General features: G+C 41.1%; 8 protein-coding genes across 8 annotated transcripts; 5 read left to right on the forward strand and 3 right to left on the reverse strand.

The window, feature by feature from the left end:
• Positions 1-1,506: 1,506 nt before the first annotated feature.
• SS1G_13982 (hypothetical protein) lies at positions 1,507-3,300 on the forward strand (the record flags this gene model as incomplete). Its single annotated transcript, XM_001585072.1, has 4 exons — positions 1,507-1,743; positions 1,795-2,136; positions 2,201-2,607; positions 2,679-3,300. 4 exons carry the CDS (start codon positions 1,507-1,509, stop codon positions 3,298-3,300), a joined length of 1,608 nt encoding a protein of 535 aa, XP_001585122.1.
• Positions 3,301-4,071: 771 nt separating this feature from the next.
• Positions 4,072-5,088, forward strand: SS1G_13983 (predicted protein; the record flags this gene model as incomplete). Its single annotated transcript, XM_001585073.1, has 1 exon — positions 4,072-5,088. The coding sequence occupies one exon, from the start codon at positions 4,072-4,074 to the stop codon at positions 5,086-5,088; it is 1,017 nt and encodes a 338-aa protein (XP_001585123.1).
• Positions 5,089-5,683: 595 nt separating this feature from the next.
• SS1G_13984 (hypothetical protein) lies at positions 5,684-6,877 on the reverse strand (the record flags this gene model as incomplete). Its single annotated transcript, XM_001585074.1, has 1 exon — positions 5,684-6,877. The coding sequence occupies one exon, from the start codon at positions 6,875-6,877 to the stop codon at positions 5,684-5,686; it is 1,194 nt and encodes a 397-aa protein (XP_001585124.1).
• Positions 6,878-7,852: 975 nt separating this feature from the next.
• SS1G_13985 (predicted protein) lies at positions 7,853-8,798 on the forward strand (the record flags this gene model as incomplete). Its single annotated transcript, XM_001585075.1, has 5 exons — positions 7,853-7,877; positions 8,127-8,182; positions 8,375-8,462; positions 8,658-8,701; positions 8,748-8,798. 5 exons carry the CDS (start codon positions 7,853-7,855, stop codon positions 8,796-8,798), a joined length of 264 nt encoding a protein of 87 aa, XP_001585125.1.
• A 198-nt stretch (positions 8,799-8,996) lies between these two features.
• Positions 8,997-9,291, reverse strand: SS1G_13986 (predicted protein; the record flags this gene model as incomplete). The annotated part of the gene is made up of 2 exons (XM_001585076.1): positions 8,997-9,116; positions 9,169-9,291. 2 exons carry the CDS (start codon positions 9,289-9,291, stop codon positions 8,997-8,999), a joined length of 243 nt encoding a protein of 80 aa, XP_001585126.1.
• A 1,723-nt stretch (positions 9,292-11,014) lies between these two features.
• On the forward strand, positions 11,015-12,174 carry SS1G_13987 (hypothetical protein; the record flags this gene model as incomplete). The annotated part of the gene is made up of 3 exons (XM_001585077.1): positions 11,015-11,058; positions 11,112-11,541; positions 11,599-12,174. 3 exons carry the CDS (start codon positions 11,015-11,017, stop codon positions 12,172-12,174), a joined length of 1,050 nt encoding a protein of 349 aa, XP_001585127.1.
• Positions 12,175-13,941: 1,767 nt separating this feature from the next.
• Positions 13,942-14,694, forward strand: SS1G_13988 (hypothetical protein; the record flags this gene model as incomplete). The annotated part of the gene is made up of 1 exon (XM_001585078.1): positions 13,942-14,694. The coding sequence occupies one exon, from the start codon at positions 13,942-13,944 to the stop codon at positions 14,692-14,694; it is 753 nt and encodes a 250-aa protein (XP_001585128.1).
• Positions 14,695-15,258: 564 nt separating this feature from the next.
• SS1G_13989 (predicted protein) lies at positions 15,259-16,377 on the reverse strand (the record flags this gene model as incomplete). Its single annotated transcript, XM_001585079.1, has 1 exon — positions 15,259-16,377. The coding sequence occupies one exon, from the start codon at positions 16,375-16,377 to the stop codon at positions 15,259-15,261; it is 1,119 nt and encodes a 372-aa protein (XP_001585129.1).
• Between the last annotated feature and the right edge of the window lie 1,535 nt (positions 16,378-17,912).

Genomic DNA, 17,912 nt, shown 5'->3' on the forward strand with positions numbered 1-17,912 from the left:
TTTCTTACGTCCACTCGTGAGAGATGTTTAGCGTTGGTATGAATGAAATGCCAAGGTCGCTTCCACCTTGAAGTCGAGAAGTTAACTAGTTTCTCGACATGCTAAATACCTCTCTAATAATTGAACTCCACGAACTCGCTGTATAAGGGGCGCCAGCCACCCTGCCCACTGATGACTCGGGTGCTCTCTCTAGTTATAATTATAGGGGCTAGATGTAACAAGCTTTGTGGCTATGGCAAAAGGTTATGATTACAAAATCTTCTGCTCCCAGCCCCACTGGAGTTCCTCAAGGAATATGTTATCACGTGGAATCAACAAGCGACGTTTGTGCATATCGGGTTACATCGATGATCAACACTACCGGCCGGGGCTCGCTTCTCAACTTATTTAATGTTGGATCGCATATCATCCAATCTAAGCTCAATTTATCTCGCCTTATCCTCGGAGATCACGAGTGAAAATAAAATGGCTCGTACTGACAAATACAAGATGTCCTCGTAGCGATTTACTTCCTTCGTAATTTATTGTCCGATATCACTTGACGCTACCTTTTCAATATTCACCACGTTCCCCGCATTCCCCGTACTGTCTACAGAATGGAATACCTTGAGGAGGATTGAGCATTTCAGGCTATATAGGTCTGCTGTCTTTCTGATTCACATACATGGCACAAAATTGCCGAACGGATTGCATCAACTGGCTTGTGTAACTTCAAACATTTTTAACGCCAATTGAGACTGAAATGACGAGTGACAGGATCTGATTTAAGCTTCAAGTACAAAGTATATTGAATGATGTTTCCATTCGTTTAAGTTTCTTTAATAATTTTTATTATCTTTTATTAGCACCAATTATTGTATAATACTTTGGACCCAGAAAAAGTGTCACAATTTCAACCCTTCATCTAAATGGTAACGATATTCAATCCAATGCGCAACTACCTCTAGCTTTATATCGAAGCTGGAAACATTCCCTGTTCTCTACGTGATATTATTGGCCATCGCATAAGCCCACGGGTTCCGAATACCACCTCCGATGACCTCGGACATCAAGACATCTGCAACAGAAATGCAGATGATCAATTACATTATATTTACATGACAAGTCTATGGTATGACAATGATTTATGTCACCTTCATTTTGTTTTCTATATCACCAAGCATTGTTTATGCTTCCGGATCTCGGCAGCAGGGATGTTAATGTAGTGATTTTCCGTCAAAAGTCTTGTCAACTTAGAATAAGAAGACGTAAGTGGGATTTCAGGGCAGTTGTACTAGGTTACATTTTCCGTAGCTCCAGTATCTTCTTCCACGGGACTACTGCGGCTTGAAAATGCTGTGAATTGTGTCAAGAGCTTTCAACAGGCTTATTCCAGGCAGTGAATCATATGGTCTCGGCGCAGTGTATATAAGCGTTAAATCCCTCCCCAAATGACTTCCTCTCCCCCATCAAGTGGAACTTCATTACATTCAAGTAAAGAAAAGAATGTGTGTATTGACTTGGAAGATGCCCAATACTCTAACATTCCTGGCACTTGCTGCCTCGGCATTTGCAGCTCCAACACAAAAATCATCTATCAACACAACTGTTGACCTAGGATACTCAAAATATTTAGGGACAAATAATGGTAATGGAATCACTGAGTGGCTTGGGATACGATATGCCGCTCCTCCTCTAGGCAATTTGCGCTTTCGAGCTCCTCAAAGTCCCCTTGTGAATGATACTTTACAAGTAGCAAACCAGGTATGTGTTTCAACCAATTTTATCTCCTGATGTTAATTCAAACATTCACAGCACGGCGGATTATGTCACTCCTCACCTTCAACATCACTTTCTCCCAATACAACCGAGGACTGCCTTTTTCTTGACGTATATGCACCCACAGATGCAAGCAAGCTCCATCCTGTCTTCATCTACTTTCAAGGAGGGGGCTTTAATAGCCTTTCTAACTCGAATTTAAATGGCACTAGTCTGATCGCAGCTGGTGATTATGATATTGTAGTAGTCACATTCAATTATCGCGTTGGACCTTGGGGTTTCTTAACCAGCAAAGAAGTAGTAGAGGATGGAGATACGAATGTCGGATTGAAAGATCAACGATTCCTACTCGAATGGGTCCAGGAGAACATTGAAAAAGTAAGTGCTGTCAACGGCAGAACATAATCTACACATCATGCCTGTGGATATTAACATAATAAAGTTCGGAGGCGATAAATCCCATGTAACTATCGGTGGGGCCAGTGCTGGTGGTGCCTCTGTAGATCTCCAACTTTCTGCATATGGAGGTCGCGATGATGGACTATTTCATGCTAGCGTGGCTGAGAGTCAGTCCTTTGGTGCCCAACTCACGGTTAGCGAGTCACAATACCAATATGATGGCTTAGTTGAACGGACTGGCTGTGCTAGGCAAAATGATACTCTAGCTTGTTTGAGGGAATTGGATATCAGTGTCATTGCCGAGAACAACATCAACCTTCCAACTCCGGGTGGTGCAGGAGAGAGTCCGGTATTCATGTGGTCGAATGTTGTTGACGGGGATTTTACGCCGGATTATACCTACAAGTTGTTTACTACCGGACAATATGTTAAACTCCCTGCAATATACGGGTATGTCTCTCCTCTATCACCTGCTTGCCCATTCTGGATAAACAACTAACAGGAAAATTTCCTTCATTCAGTGATGACACAAACGAAGGCACAGTATTCACGCCAAAAGACATAAATTCCACTGCTGATATGTCGATCTTTCTGAAAAACAATTTCGTCAAGCTCACTGATGATCAAATAAGCAACATCCATCAATACTACCCCAAAGGGCCTCAATATCCAGATGCTGGTAGTTACTGGAGTGCAGCAGCTCTTGCTTATGGCGAGATGCGCTACAACTGTCCCGGAATCTACTTATCCGGCTCTAACGACGTCTTTGCCCCTTCCATTGGCAACTGGAATTATCACTGGAATGTTCTATCATCTGAAAATGCTGCCAATGGACTTGGCGTGACGCATACTGCTGAACTAGCTTCTATTTGGGGAACCAGTAAAGCACCAGATTCTGCACTTATTCCATCTATCCAAGCATATTGGACCAGCTTTATAAGAAGCAAGGATCCTAATACGTATAAGCTGAAGAGTACACCGAAATGGAAAGAACTTTCAGTTAAAAACTATCGAAGAATCCTCTTCCAAGCGCAGAATGTTACAGGAACAGCAACTCCTCGGGTGAAGATGGAAAATATACCAGATGAGCAGTTGGAGAGATGTAATTACCTGTCTAGTATTGGGGTGAGCATTGCACAATAGAGGGTTGGCCTGTTATTATTGAAATTTCTTGTATTTCTCCTTACTTCTATTCACAATTTTTTAGGGCAAATGGGTTCGGGACTAGGCATAGAGCATTGCATGGGTTTAGGTACGCTGTTTTTTTTTAATGGCTTTGGTTAGCTGGGAGGGCTCTTCTGGTATCAGTTAATAGCTTATAATATTCTACAATGGTATTCAATAATTGGGCACGCAGCCGCTCACTATCACATGTCGGAATGAATGCAGTTGATCCAAGTCAGTTTCGAACAAAGAGTCGCTTAACACACAAGATCCCCTTTGTCTATCTATGCGCACTACATAGATCTATTTCCGCCCATCCTTATTTCCAAATTCTCTTTGCTATAACTTCCAATTCCGTTGATATGGAATGTTCTTTTCGTTCGGATACTCGAGGCAAAGTTGCCATGCCTTATTTTTTCCATTCCTTCTTTTGAGAGGGGTTGCTCGGCTTTACCAACTACTCTCTTTGTTAATTAATCTTCGTTTTTGACTTTATGACTCTGCTTATTTATTGGTGACTTTTACATTTTTACTCTTATTTTCTCGCCACTACAATAACAAAGTCTCCAATCCGTGTCGTGTTAAATTATATTTCTACTTGTACACATGCATCTCAAATTACAAACACAATCTCAACAGCCTCAGTTACGCAACTCATCTACTCAACCTTCAAGATCGCACCACAAGCATAAAAATACAATGTCATCTCACACCAACCCAAACCTCAGGTCAAATTCATCCAAACGCAAAATGGCCCAAAACTCATCCGACCGTCTCTCCAAGATACCGAAGCTTAAAGTACCAACAAGTACTCCCACCGATCCTTCTCAGCGTAGCCATTCTCGTTCTAGAAACCTCCCGCAGCCTATTTCCGCTAAAGGTAGCAAACAACACCGTCACCATCCACACCAAGGATTCATTCACCCACCTCACGATTCTACCTTATTTTCCCCTACAAACATGAGTTCTAGTCCATCGAACCTAACGCAAAGTGAAGCTCCGGGTGTAATTCCACCATTCATATCACCCACGATCCCTCAACCTCACAGCCAACCATTTTCAGATCAGGATACACCGAGTGGAACAGAAGATGGGACGGGATTAGGTGTACCACCCAATCTTGCAAGTGATCTAGAAGTAGCATTAATGGAAGAAGTAGAGAAGAATCCGGGATTAGCGGATGGAATTCGAATTGAGGATTTAGCTGAGAGGGGCGAAGGAGGAAGTAATTTAACACCGGGAGAACTGGGTATTGATATCGATGTAGATGTAGATATTGATCAAGTTTACGAGGACGAGATAACATGGGAGAGTGATGAGGAAGAAGAAGAAGAACACTCAGTTGAAGAAAAAGACGAAGAATACATCGAATCATCTGATTCCCCTGCATCATCCGATTCGGGATACGATGATACGCCCGCGCTGCAAAATCCTGATATGAATATGGATACGGAGCTGGAATATGATGAGGGTTATGTGGAGGGGGGAGAGGATTCTAATGGTGTTGGGTCTGTGGACGAAATTGACTGGAATGATTTGTCGAATGATACTGATGTCGATCCGTATGCGGGGAATTTGAAATCGGTAAATATTCCGGCGGGAAGTGATACGCAAATGGGTTTTGGGGGTGTGGATAGGGAGGGTGATGATGGCGATGCGGAGGGGGATGGGGTGGACGCTTTGGAGCCTGAGGTGGATGAGGCGGTGGATGCGTATGAGGGGGTTGATGGGGCGCGGAAACGCAAAGAGGATGATGTTTGGTGGTGATGTTAGGTTCATTGGTTGGATTCTTGGGTTTATTGTAAGTTTATTGCAATTTGTTGGTATAACATGAGGCTCGGGAAAGCCTTTTTCACTGGAGGTGGAAAAGCGTAGGTTGAAGCGCGATTTGGAGTGAGTGTACAAAGAATGTCCTGTGAGGGATTGAACCTCAACTTATGGTATGGAAGTTTAAAGGGAAAATTATCGTTCTGTAATATCTTATTGTATGAAAGGTCATTACGATGATGTAAGATCTTATTACATCCACTATTTAATCAGTTTAATACTTGACTTTGAAAGTTGTATCAACTCGATGCCTAGGAAGATTTTACAGTTCTCGTTGCTTGATCAAGCTGGTTGTTCAAATATAGCCATTAGAAATGATATACGGTAGATAGTATGAACATCATTCAATATGATGGATCTATAGCGTTCTAAACCTAAGCAAATATGCAATAATAATCTAGCCCACCTAAAACAATCTAGGAATCAAAATGGTATAAAACAAAGATATAAGAATCCACCCAATCAATCTCAACTAGGTTAATTGAGCATCGACTTTCAAGCCCCCAAATACCCAACTAAGATTACCCAACCAACACTAAACCATCTCCTCATTCCCAAAATGCAATCCCAACTTCGGTTTAAAAAATTCATCTCTATTCCTCTCCGCCTCAAACCCACCCCCATCAAACCAACCCAACATTTCCGACCACCCGTCCATCCACTCCTGCAATAGCCATCCTTCCTCCGCCCACAATTTCTCATGCACCACCTTCAACTTTCCCTTATCATCTTCCCGCGGGAAAAATCCTCCCCATTTCCTCTCTAGCGGTGTTACCGGAAACGCACCATCTTCGTTAAATTGCCACGCTAAAAATGCTTGATCTGCCATATTCGTATTATACATATTATATTTCTGATAATTTTGCAGAAATCTCTTATACATCAATTGACTTGGTGTAAACACCATTGCTCCGACATTAATCACGAGCGGAATTCCAGGAGTCTGAGGAACTCCCGAGAAGATAAATTCCTCGCCATTACAGCTTGCTGCGCCGTCGGGGAAATAATCACTCGGTTCTTGTTTTAGAGCATTACAAGTCTTTGGAGGAACTAAGTTAAACATCTCGTCGAGATTTTCTAATGGAAATGCATCTGCGTCTAAAAATAACATTCGGTCGAAATCAGTTTGTGCCCACATATGTAATTTCGAAAAAGTATCTCTCCATCGTGAAAAAATCGGCTTGGCTTCTCCGTCTGCTAGATCTTTCGTACTAGGGTTCCAATCCAAAGAACCTAGTTCTCGCACGATAGCTCCCGCACCGGCAAGTAATAGTCGTTGTTCCTGAGTGACGTGGGAAGCGACAAAGGCGATGAAAGGGTACGAGTGGGTTTTTGAAGAAGGTCGCCAGAGAACCCGATAGATGAGAGATTGTACGGCCATGAAGTATGGGTCGCGGATTGAGGGATTGTGCGTGTTCATGAAGGTTGCATAGGCGTATCTTGAACCGATTGGAGCGGCGGGATCATAGTTGTGAGGCCATTTTGTCGCGAGGGTTTTGAGATCGAGGGTTGCGAGGGGGAGGGAAAGATCATCTTGGAAGGGGTATCTTATATTATCGAATGCGGAGTTACTCTCCGGTGGAGAAGTATCGGGAATCGGAATGGGAATGGGAGGGGCAGGCGGCGGGAAAGATTGCGGCGGAAAATTGGCATTGAGCGGAATTTCCGCTGGCGGTACTTCAGCTGGTGGAAGAATTGGATTGGAAGTTGATTTGAAGCCATCGCCCATGGTATGAAGTAATTCATCTTCTCTATTCTTCTCCTCCCAATTAGATCGCGTGGTGTTATATACTTCTTTTATCGTCGAATGCGATAACCAAAGTATACCAGCTACAACAATGAATAAACAAGCAAAGCTTGAACGACTGCGTCGCATGACAGGCAGATATTCATGTATTGTTATCCGATTATGAACGATTGAGGGAAAAGGCTTTAATTCTCCCGATTTCCATATCAATAGAAAATAAGGAATTATTCACGATTGGATCCGAGATTTAGTTTATTTTTATTTAGTTTATCGTCTAATGCTAACCTTAATATAAGATTTATTTACATCCATCCCACCATATGCAGGATTATGTCACTATACCACACGACCGAGGTATTAGACATACGTACCTAGTATTTAGGGCTTAGATTGTTCATCTACCCCCGAAGTCATACACCTATTGGATCACCGCATTAAAGGAGTTTATCTTCCTGATATTGAAAAAATTCCTCTCACGTGCATATTATGCTCAAGATTTGATATCATGATCTACAATTCCACGTAATTCATACTATGCACATCAATTTATGGGATCAGTATTATCCGGGGATATATACAAATGTATTCATGAAGTATGGGATAGGAAAAGTCTAGGGATTTAAAGCAGCGAGAGGATTACTCGATTAAAGTAAGATCTTCTCATTTGGTGACTTTCACATGGGAAAGCTGGGGTAGAGTTCGCGCGTCGGATATTATGTGGATATGGTTCTGGGGTTCCCCGCAGGTGCAGATGGTAAAGCAGCGTTGGTGTTGACTTTACTTAATTCAGGTACGGATTTGATGTGATTTTGACACTATATATGGGGTCGATTGATATATTGAATGTGCAGATTCATGAAATGAAATCGAAGGCAGTTGGATTTTGTATGACTACGCCGTAATCAGAAAATACAACCTTTGTCTTCGAAGGGGGAGCATATCAGCATTGGCGATATCATGTATTGTGATTACCACCGCAAGCGTAGGCAAACGAAACCGATTTGTTGTGCTTGTCTAAAGTATGGTATTAGACCATCTTACTTGAAGATCCTCAATAAGCCAGATTCAATCCTTATCGAATTGATAGCCTGATCACTCTATAAGCAGGAGCTATTTAAGTAAATACTCATCATACCCAAAAGAACTTGATATCATTAGTGATTGACAACTTTCTCAAGCCTTTAGTCCCGCTCCATTGCTTCATGATGGCAAATTATTAAGTACACTCTAGGTGAGAACTTGTTTTATGCTCTGTTTTATCATTCCTCCGTCGGAGAGATATCTGGGGTCAGCTAAGCTGATACTTGGGTTCTGGTGATATCGCGAAACCAAGAAGTTGTGTTCTAGTAGCACTGGATGATGAACAATAACTAGCAACAAGAAGCGAAGGTAGATCATTCTAGTGCATTTTAAGATCTTACAATGAAATAGGTATCTTTCAGCATGGGAGCTGTAAATCAGAATGTAAAATAAAAACAGGATAACAGTAAAGGAGCTGCTGGATCTCTCAGTTCGGTAAAGATATCCTGCATGAAAGACAAAGACCTTATTGTCCACATCAGCATTTGTACGAGCGACATATCCACTAGTAAACATCACATCCTCAGTGTATAGTTTGGTGAATTAGATGTAATGATACTTGAATCCCCTATTGATTTTCCCCTATCACTCCTTTCTTGTCCTTCTCCACCACGGAAACAAGACCAGGGGTAAATTTAACAGTCGACGCCTTCTAGACACTGCTAATATACTAATATAGAAGTTCTAAATATTCAAAAACTTCTTCAGAGAAAGAAAGATAGTACTGTAAGTATTGAATACTTGACCAGGTATGTATCCACTGAAATTATAGATAATGATGAAACCTAAAACTCCCACTGGATATTTAACACCATGGAGATGATGCGAACTTTGTTATCAACTCATTACTCTCTGTATCTATCACACATTCTTGAAAAGAAACACCGAAAAACACCATTAAACCATGATTCCACCTCTAGGGAATCAGGTTCTCGGCGAAGGATCTCTCAGTTTATCTGATTGTGACCCTTGTTGCTTGTAAATCCCACCATGTATTGCGATCTCGTCACGCATTCATCATCTACGAATCTTTCTGATTGGCTCTTCGTTCATATCGTTCTGCTCTCGTTTCATTAATTACCCTCGACGGCTCACTTATTGGCAATTTCACTCGAAATTTCTTGAGTAAAGGAATAGTTTCCTATCACTAAGTTAGTATCCTGCTGGGAAATGGTGACTAAAATTGAACTCACATCAAACTCTGCGAGATCTACCAACCAATCGTCTTTTGAAACATTGGGAATAATGGAGGTAGATATCAGTTTAGATTGTCGAAGTCTCTTGGTAAAATCATTTTCGCTCCTTCCACCTGACATCCATCTCCTTATCCACTCAACTTTTCGGCGATATCCGTCTGATTCATCATGTTCAGATAAGTCTTCAACACGTATGATTCCCGGGCCATGCGACCATCGGTCGCTATTGAGCGCCTCTTTGGAATAATCAACTAGTATTTGTTTGATGTTGGCAAGTTTTTGAAAAGACTTATCAATTTCCAAATAATGGGTGTCGATGGCGTCTGCAGACAAGGCAACCCTCTCCACTATATCTTTTTTCATAGAGGTTTGACTGACAGAGGGGCGCCACTCCCAACCATTGAATAACTTGAAGTTATTCCCATCAAGGTAGATGATATCCCCACCCGGAAAGTCAGCATATACTAATCTGGAAGGTGGCCCGGGGATGATTTGATATCGTTTCAGAGCCACGGCTCGAGAAGCCCTACAAGTCCTTAAAGCAGGTGGGTTGGGAGGGTTATAATACTTGGCAAAATCAAAAGATGAAGGGAGAGATTGTCCGTCAATGTCGAATCTGTTTCGAGCATCTAGAGGGAGATACAAAATTCGAGGTCCAGGTAATGAGAATTCCCAGATCAGATCCTGAATTTCAGTAGGAAGTTGTGAAAAGCGCTTCAATGAAACAATTTTTTTAAGATTCTTTGACTTGAGGGATCGTATGTGGCGTAGATATATTTGCCAATTCGCTCGTATTAGACCTACGTAAAGTCTTTCTCGTTCTCGCATTGGCCGGCGGAAGATTGGCTGTAGCCTTTTGTTTCTAAGGCTATGAATCAAGGACCAGAGTTCCTCATGTCTCGTATGTACACCGTTAATACATATTGGTAAGTCCATATTGTTGATACTATATATGATGATATTCGCAATATAGGAACGAGATTTCGAGACAAACGCGTGCGCCACGACAATTCAGCGGCGCAGCACATTGGAATAGGACTAGCTCTCATCACGCAGTCACGTGGTAGTGAGATCCAACCGTTGGCCGTGTCAATCATCCTAAATTAGATTTGCTTGTCGATGCCCTAAGGTTGAAATTTTGAAATCATCGAGCTCTACGAGTAGTATCTATTAGCGAGGCAAGACCATTCAATGGCGAGTCGAACTACCTACATTTGAGAACATGCCACGGAACCCCAAATCCATTTATACCACATACTAGCTGGATTTAATTAACAGATATCGCATTATCTCTGCCCGTGATGTCTTATGGCGCATTACACCATAGTTTGCTGTCGGCGCTCAGTCAACAAGTCATGTCACATGAAGTCCCGTGACTTCGAGTAAAAATCACAATCTGTGAAGGCCATATGCTGATGAAGAAGATGTGAACAAACGAGGAAATCACCTACGCTGTGCGCTCAGATAAAAGTAATTGGGAGTTGTAGTCGTAGCCAAACAAAATCATAGCGTAGCACCTCGAGGTTTCAGGGATGCGTCTGAGCGAAATGACTACATATCACGAGAAATTTCATCCCAACATCATCCGTCCTGTTTCTTTTCCTTCATGCTTTTAAATCTGAGATTCATGGCAAGAATAGGGTTCCGGCTAGCTCTGGTCGGTATAGTCGTCGGGTCAATTTTCTATCAATATATTTATAAATCATTCTTTCTTGACAAATTAGGGTATAATCGCGTCCTAGAACATTTCCTCAAATTCGATGTGGAATGCGAGAAAATTGATGATGTAGGTTTAGCTGGTTGTGCGGATATGTGGTTGCATCAGGAGAGTGGGCTGCTTTATATGGCATGTTCAGATACTAAGGGTCGAGCTGAGTGGTTTCCAAGGTATGCCCCGTCTTCATCCATAGTCTTTATTTTCTGTAAACTAATTATATCAGTCTCAATCACTTGAATGCATCAGGTCGGAGTTTTTCCGATCGAATTGCGGTTCTAGATACTCGTGGATCTGGTACCATTAAAAGTCGATTGACATGGCTCCAGACGCAAAATTTTGAAGGGATGTCAAATGATGGAACTCTCAATCTTCATGGATTTGATATCCGAGTAGATGCAAAAGATAAGAAGCAATTACACATCGTTCTAGTAAACGATCGTCCCTTTGAAGATACGGGAAAAGCAGGCCCCTTCAACAAGCCCCAGGCAGAACCGAACAGTACGATCGAGTACTTTACAACCACATTGGGCAGCAAAACCATGACTCACAAGCAAACTTTCGCCAATACCAACATTGAAACACCAAGACATGTCGCTTGGGTCGATGAGCATCTGTTCATGTTCACCAATTCCCACAGTTCAAGAAGTAGCTCGGTAAGTTGTTGAAGTAGTGAAGAATACCAGTGAATTCACGTTAACAATCGAACTCAGAGAGGATATTCAGACCTCGTTCTAGGAGGCGGAAGCATCGGCTATTGTACGCCTCCTTCCACAGAATGCGGAATCACAAAATCTTCCGTAAATTTGAAAGTACCCAATGGAATAGCCCTTGGCCACGACAATTTACTCTACGTCCCATCATCAATATCAGGCCAGATCCAAGTGTTTTCCCTAGAAGCAGAGCAGTGTCTCCGAAAAGTTGATACAATCCACGTTCCATTCCCAATCAACAATATAAATGTTGACAAAAATGGAGATATCTACGCAGCCACCGTACCTGTTTTGCACAAAGCAATCAAAAATTCCCAAAAAATTGATGCGAATATCCCAAGTGCTGTGTTCAGGATCATGAAATTGGGCGCAATGGGAGAAGGAGAAGGATGGGGTTGGAATGTGGTTAAAATGATGGAAGACGATGGAAATACTTTACCCGCGACCACGGTAGCAGTGCATGATAGTGAGACTGGTAAAATGTTCCTAGGTGGTGTTTTGGATCCGTTCATTTCGATTTGCGAAAAAATAGATGGAAGGAGTTTTAGTGCACAGCTGGAACTGTTGAACTTTTGATAGGTGGCTTGTTAATAATATTCCATTTTTATGATGTATCACTCGGATGAGTGGTTTGCAAATTGTTCATATGCTTCTTTTAGGAGCTTTTCTGGTTGTGATGATATTGGAGGAACGTTGAGTCACGTTTTTGTGTAGATTTTACACATCTCAATGATGGTAACACGGTCTTCGACTCCTTTCATTCATGCATCGACACAAATTGACAAAAACTGTCGATCTTTTCTTCTGTCCGGCGTTGAATAGTTTCTAGTTGTCTAAGTAGCTTCTACTCTTGCAAATACATGGCACACCAAACTCTATTTCCTTACTTTAAACTGCATGGGGAGATGAAATCTAAATCCAGATTGGAACAAATACTCGGGTCCTCCCAACTAGCAGCCTAGATATGATCTTTCAATGTTTGAAAGTTTTATAAATATTTGCATACAATGAATAATCAAAATCCCAATTAAAATCTACGGCTAAAATCTTATAAATGGTTGAATATGATTTAATATCTTATATAATCTTGATGTTCACTTAGATCCAAGAATCCAAAAGCTCTCCCATTATTAGACTAAAATCCGGACTTTTGGATACCATGCATATAATAATGAAGCCTTGAGTGAGCATTAATCCGCTGACCTCTGAAATGCTCATATCTAGTGTAGATTTTTAACATTTCGTATGGAAAACTATTCGTAAACGGATGATAAGGCGGCTCATGATAATGTTTTACCACGAGGCTGAGGTTTGATCTAAGAGGTCTGAATTTGTGTCTCGAGTAAATCTGTGATACTAGGTATATGATGAAGATACTTGGAATGACGGCTTGAGGAAATTAGATCAGATCCCTGTATTGGTTGTGAACGATCAAGGGAAGTCATTCCATTTTTTGGCGGTCTATAGATAGATAGGTGTTGTATGACAGCGGTAGTTCATGCCATATACCTTCTAGCAGTACCTCGTTAGAGGTTTTCGATATAAAGAGAACTGTGGCCGGGGTTTTATTTACATAGAATAGTTAATAGGCTCAAGGTTGGCTTTAAGAGTTAGCAGCTCGCGGATATAGAGTAGTTGATTAGAAATATTGTTTAAAACTCCAAAAAAAAAAAAAAAAAAAAAAAAAAAGAAATAGACTGAAATTTTATTATAACAGGAATGATTTTCAAACTCATTGTATTTGATTTTGCATGTATATATACCTATTGAGGCTTTTTCCTGTAGACAGTAAAGTTTGCAGAGAAGATCAGGGTATCCAATAGCCCGGACTGCAAAGAATTAATTAATTCAAATATTGAATTCGTTTGAAATTATGAATCCATTAAAGTGATCAAATTATTCTTAGAGACTCATGACTTTCTAAAAATTGAGATTTGAATCCAGTCTGTGGTTAGAAGTTGATATATTCTTGATGTCAATTCGTATAATCGAAGGTCACCGGGCGCGGGGTAGCTTAGCGCCTTAGCAATTCTGGTGTTTACATCTCATCTCGGATATCTTTCTCCCCTTCATAGAGATATATTAAGCAAATTTCGAAATCTCAATGACAGGTTAATAAAACCATAACACCGCTCATTACAAGAGTACTCATAGGTAAAGCAAGTAGGCTGAATCAAATGTCTCTCCCATGGCTGAGATGATCTGAGATGTGCTGTTTCTCGTAAGATCTTACAACCAAGACGCGACTTTCAGCTCATCTAAATAATCATTCCATAAATCCGAAGGAAGGATTTCTCATTTACCACAGACTGGGAAAAGACTAATTTGACATCTTTACTTTCAATGGCAACTAAACCCGATACTTCAATGGAGAATACTCCCGATTCTTCCCAAATTTCCGTACTTTTCCTCGCATATGATACCTTCAATACACTAGATATTAATGGACCTCTCGATGTCCTAGGAAATGTCGCACTGAGCGAAGATCCATTCAAACTCACCATCGCAGCTCAACACGACATCACCATATCAGCCGAAGGAGCAAAAATCCAACGTCACATCTCCTTCATCACTGCCTTTGAAACACTCGAGAATTACGATATCCTCATCCAACCGGGTGGTTCCTCCGATGATATCTTTCCCCATCTATATCCACACAAAGATAGCCATTTCTCGGACATGCTCAATATTATCGAAGAATTCTCACAACTTGGTTCATCACCTCGTTTACATGGTCCGCGGATCATAATGTCGATTTGTACGGGTGCACTCTTTCTTGGTTCTGCGGGGATATTTTCAGGATTAAATGCAACGACTCATTTTCTCACGTTGCCGAAACTCAAAATTATCTGCGATGCATATACGGCGAGAAGTTCAACTCACAAATCAACAACTGTGGTGCCGAATCCGGCGTCTTTGAATTTTAGATATGTGAAGGAACAATTGAGTTTGGATAAGAAAGTTAGGGTTATTAGTAGTGGAGGTATTAGCTGTGGTATTGATGCTACACTTTACTTGTTGGCATTGGTTAAGGGAATTCAACCTGCGTTAGCGGTTGCGCAGATGATGCAATATGCTTGGAGGGAGATGCCATAATTGTGTGTGTTACGGATGGTTTCTAGCTCGACTGCAGTCTAACGAGGTATCGTTGGTTTTATGAAAATGTTATGTTAGTACATAAAACCATCTAGAGAATTGAAACTGTTTGGAAAAGTCAATCCCTCCAGATTTTCATATTAATTACAATCAAATCTCAAAACTTTGAGATCTTGATTGTAATTCGGATCGGAATATTAGACACTATGACTTGCTTACTGAGGGAATTTTCAAATTGTGGTGTAAGAGTATGTAAAATTAATTCCATTACACTTAGAAGAACAAGGTTCTCAATCTCCATCATCCCAACATCCACTCTATCCAAGTATCCCTTATCTATTGCGATTCTCCGCACGAGTTTCCTCTAGACTCTTATTCCATGTTCTACTAGACATCCCTATGTACCTGAATACATCTGTCTGCCCAATACTCTAATCTATCCAATGTCCCCATCTATCCCAATACCCCCACCAGATTCCCAATCCCCCCTAAACCAAAACCAAACCAAAACCTCCCTAATACCCAAAATCCAATTCCAAATTCCAAACTCCAAACTCCAAAAATTCACCTCCTTCCCTCATACCTAACATAAGCCGGAGGTAAAGCAGCAGGACCAACTCCACCATTATCCCCAAAACCTCCATTTCTACCTTGACTTCCTAACCCTAACCCTGACGCATACCCATCTCGAGCACCAATCCCATCATCCTCCCCATAAGCAGGCGCATACTCATACGCCGGCGGCGGCGTCACAAACCTCGGAGTTAGCGGATCAGGTCTCCTCGTCGGCGTCGAGCGATAAGTAGGTGTATTTTGAAATAGAGGAAGTGTGGCTACCTCTCTCCATAATTCGTCATCATCACCATCTCTTGTTGTATTTGTATTTGTTGTCACTTCTCTATATTCCTCTCCATTATTTCCCGTAGGAATAACATGCTGATATCCATTTCTTGAATTTTGCTGGAAAATAGGAAAGGAAGCTACCTGTCGATTTACCTCCTCATCTAAAGTCATCTGACGATTTTCCCGCCTTTCCCGAGTTTCTCTTCTAGATTCCCGTAGAACAGGCAACGCAGTACTAGGTACAGAATCCGCAAAGATAGGATACCGAGAAACAGCTTGATGGAATCTTAATTCCTCATCGACTCTTTGCATCATCTGTGTCGTATTCTCACCAGGTCTAGCTCGTAGTGAATACACAGATCCGGGTTCTTGAGTTACGGTATTTATTCTTGCTGCTTCGGGCCGCGTAACCACACATCCTGAATCCCATTGTATGGGAACATTTTGAATCCCGAGTCCGGTAACTCCAGGCTCGATCGTAGCACCCAGTGCCGCTCTCGCGGCACCCATTTGACCCGTTGGTCGTCCATGTATTATAGGTGCTTGTTCCATCTGTGGAGGTAGAGGTAGAGGTGTAGGTGGATGAATCGTCGCCCCTAATGCCGCTCTCGCTGCACCCATCTCACCAGTTGGTCGACCCGAATTCGGTTTATGTGAAGAATATGGTCGGGGATTTCTAGTATCGTTTGTTCGTGATCGTGATAGTGATAGTGATCTTCGGGGAGATGAGGAGGCGTTTATTTTTTCCTCGGCTGTTCTTTTCTTCCGATGGATTGTGCAAATAAAAGATAGGATAGTTGCAACTCCTATTATGATGACTGGTGTGATTATTAACCACATTTTACTAGCATTTATCTTTTCGTCTGATGTGATTTCCCCAGAGCGACTATGGAGATTAGTTTCTGAGTATTGATGTGTTGTTTGTGGGAAAATAGTGCTCATAATTCTTATGACTTCATTTCCAACATGATTGATGATCTGGCCGGTCGAGGGACTGGTATTTTCCGGTAATGGAACATACATTTTATCGATGAAAGAGGGAAGATATATCTCCGAATTCGAAGTATGTGCAATTGCGATTATTTGAAATATTCAATGGTAAACTCTCCATTCATTCAAACTCTCGATATTATTTCGAATTTCCAATTGATCGGTCAAATTATCACACATGAAAAAAGTGCAAGAGCACGGGACCAAAGACTTCCTTATATATTTCCTTCCATCAATCCACCATCTCATACATACTTTTGACCATTTAAACTATCCAGCACCAGAAAAAAATAATACCTTGGATTTCTTCCCCGCGCATCACAAATCACAGTCCAATTGACGCTACCCCATAAAGATCGCTTAATGAAAGCCAAAAGGGGTAAAGCACGAAGCTTATATCGAGTTCGGTTACTTTAGAGTTGGAACTAAACCCCCTCTTTTGTGTCGAGTACTTTTTACTAAAGTATCATTAGTATATTTCTTGATAATATTCGATGGAAAGATCCTTACATGTGACGACTAATTGAACTATATAAAAATCCTCAACACCCAGAAACAATTTTTCACGAAAAGGGATGAAAAAGCCCAGGTTCTTTGACCTTTGAATATCATATCCTTTCTATCTATGTAGATCTGGGGTAATAACAAGAACCACTAGAAAAAGACCAATATTTTTTAGTCAATGATGTCAGTTACAAGCATATGAGGACAAACTAATTTGACTAGTTAAATCCCAAGTGGATTTTTGAAAGTCTAGATTTGCACATGACTTGCATATTGCGGAATCTCCGTTGGTAGTAAGAAATTCTGGTTTACTTCTTCTATAAGTATTGATGAATGATATGAGAATTTTGAATTGTGCAGATATTGAGTATTTGATGTATGAAATTTGAGTGGAAGTAAAAGGAAGGTTCGTTATGATAAAGCAAAACACGATACTATTTCTCCACTGGTGGATTGATCAATCCCCATTTGATTGTAACGAATTCCAAATTCCCAATCTACAATGACGTACACTAATTATCCCGGTCCACCTTGAAATTCGAATTTGCTCCGAACTAATGTGAACGATGAAGGTGTTATTCTTGTAGGTGTGAAGAGGGTTATCTTATTATTGGTGCTACGATTCATGATTATATAGTAGGCCCACAATCATCGTACTTGCCATACTAGGCCTAACAACGACCAAGAAAAAATGGTGGATAAGAGACATCTATTAGTTTTTGAAAACTATCCGATTGCCGATTCTTGATAGCTTAGACGTTAGTAGCGCTGCAGATATATCTTATTATTCTCATGTATTTCTTTAGTGCATTCTGTTCTTGACTTTGGGGAGTTGAGGATAGAAGATAGGAAGATCTTAATATCCGAACTCCAAATCATCA

Source organism: Sclerotinia sclerotiorum, genomic scaffold (genome assembly GCF_000146945.2).
Source record: "Sclerotinia sclerotiorum 1980 UF-70 scaffold_28 genomic scaffold, whole genome shotgun sequence".
Classification (NCBI taxonomy): Eukaryota; Fungi; Ascomycota; class Leotiomycetes; order Helotiales; family Sclerotiniaceae; genus Sclerotinia; species Sclerotinia sclerotiorum.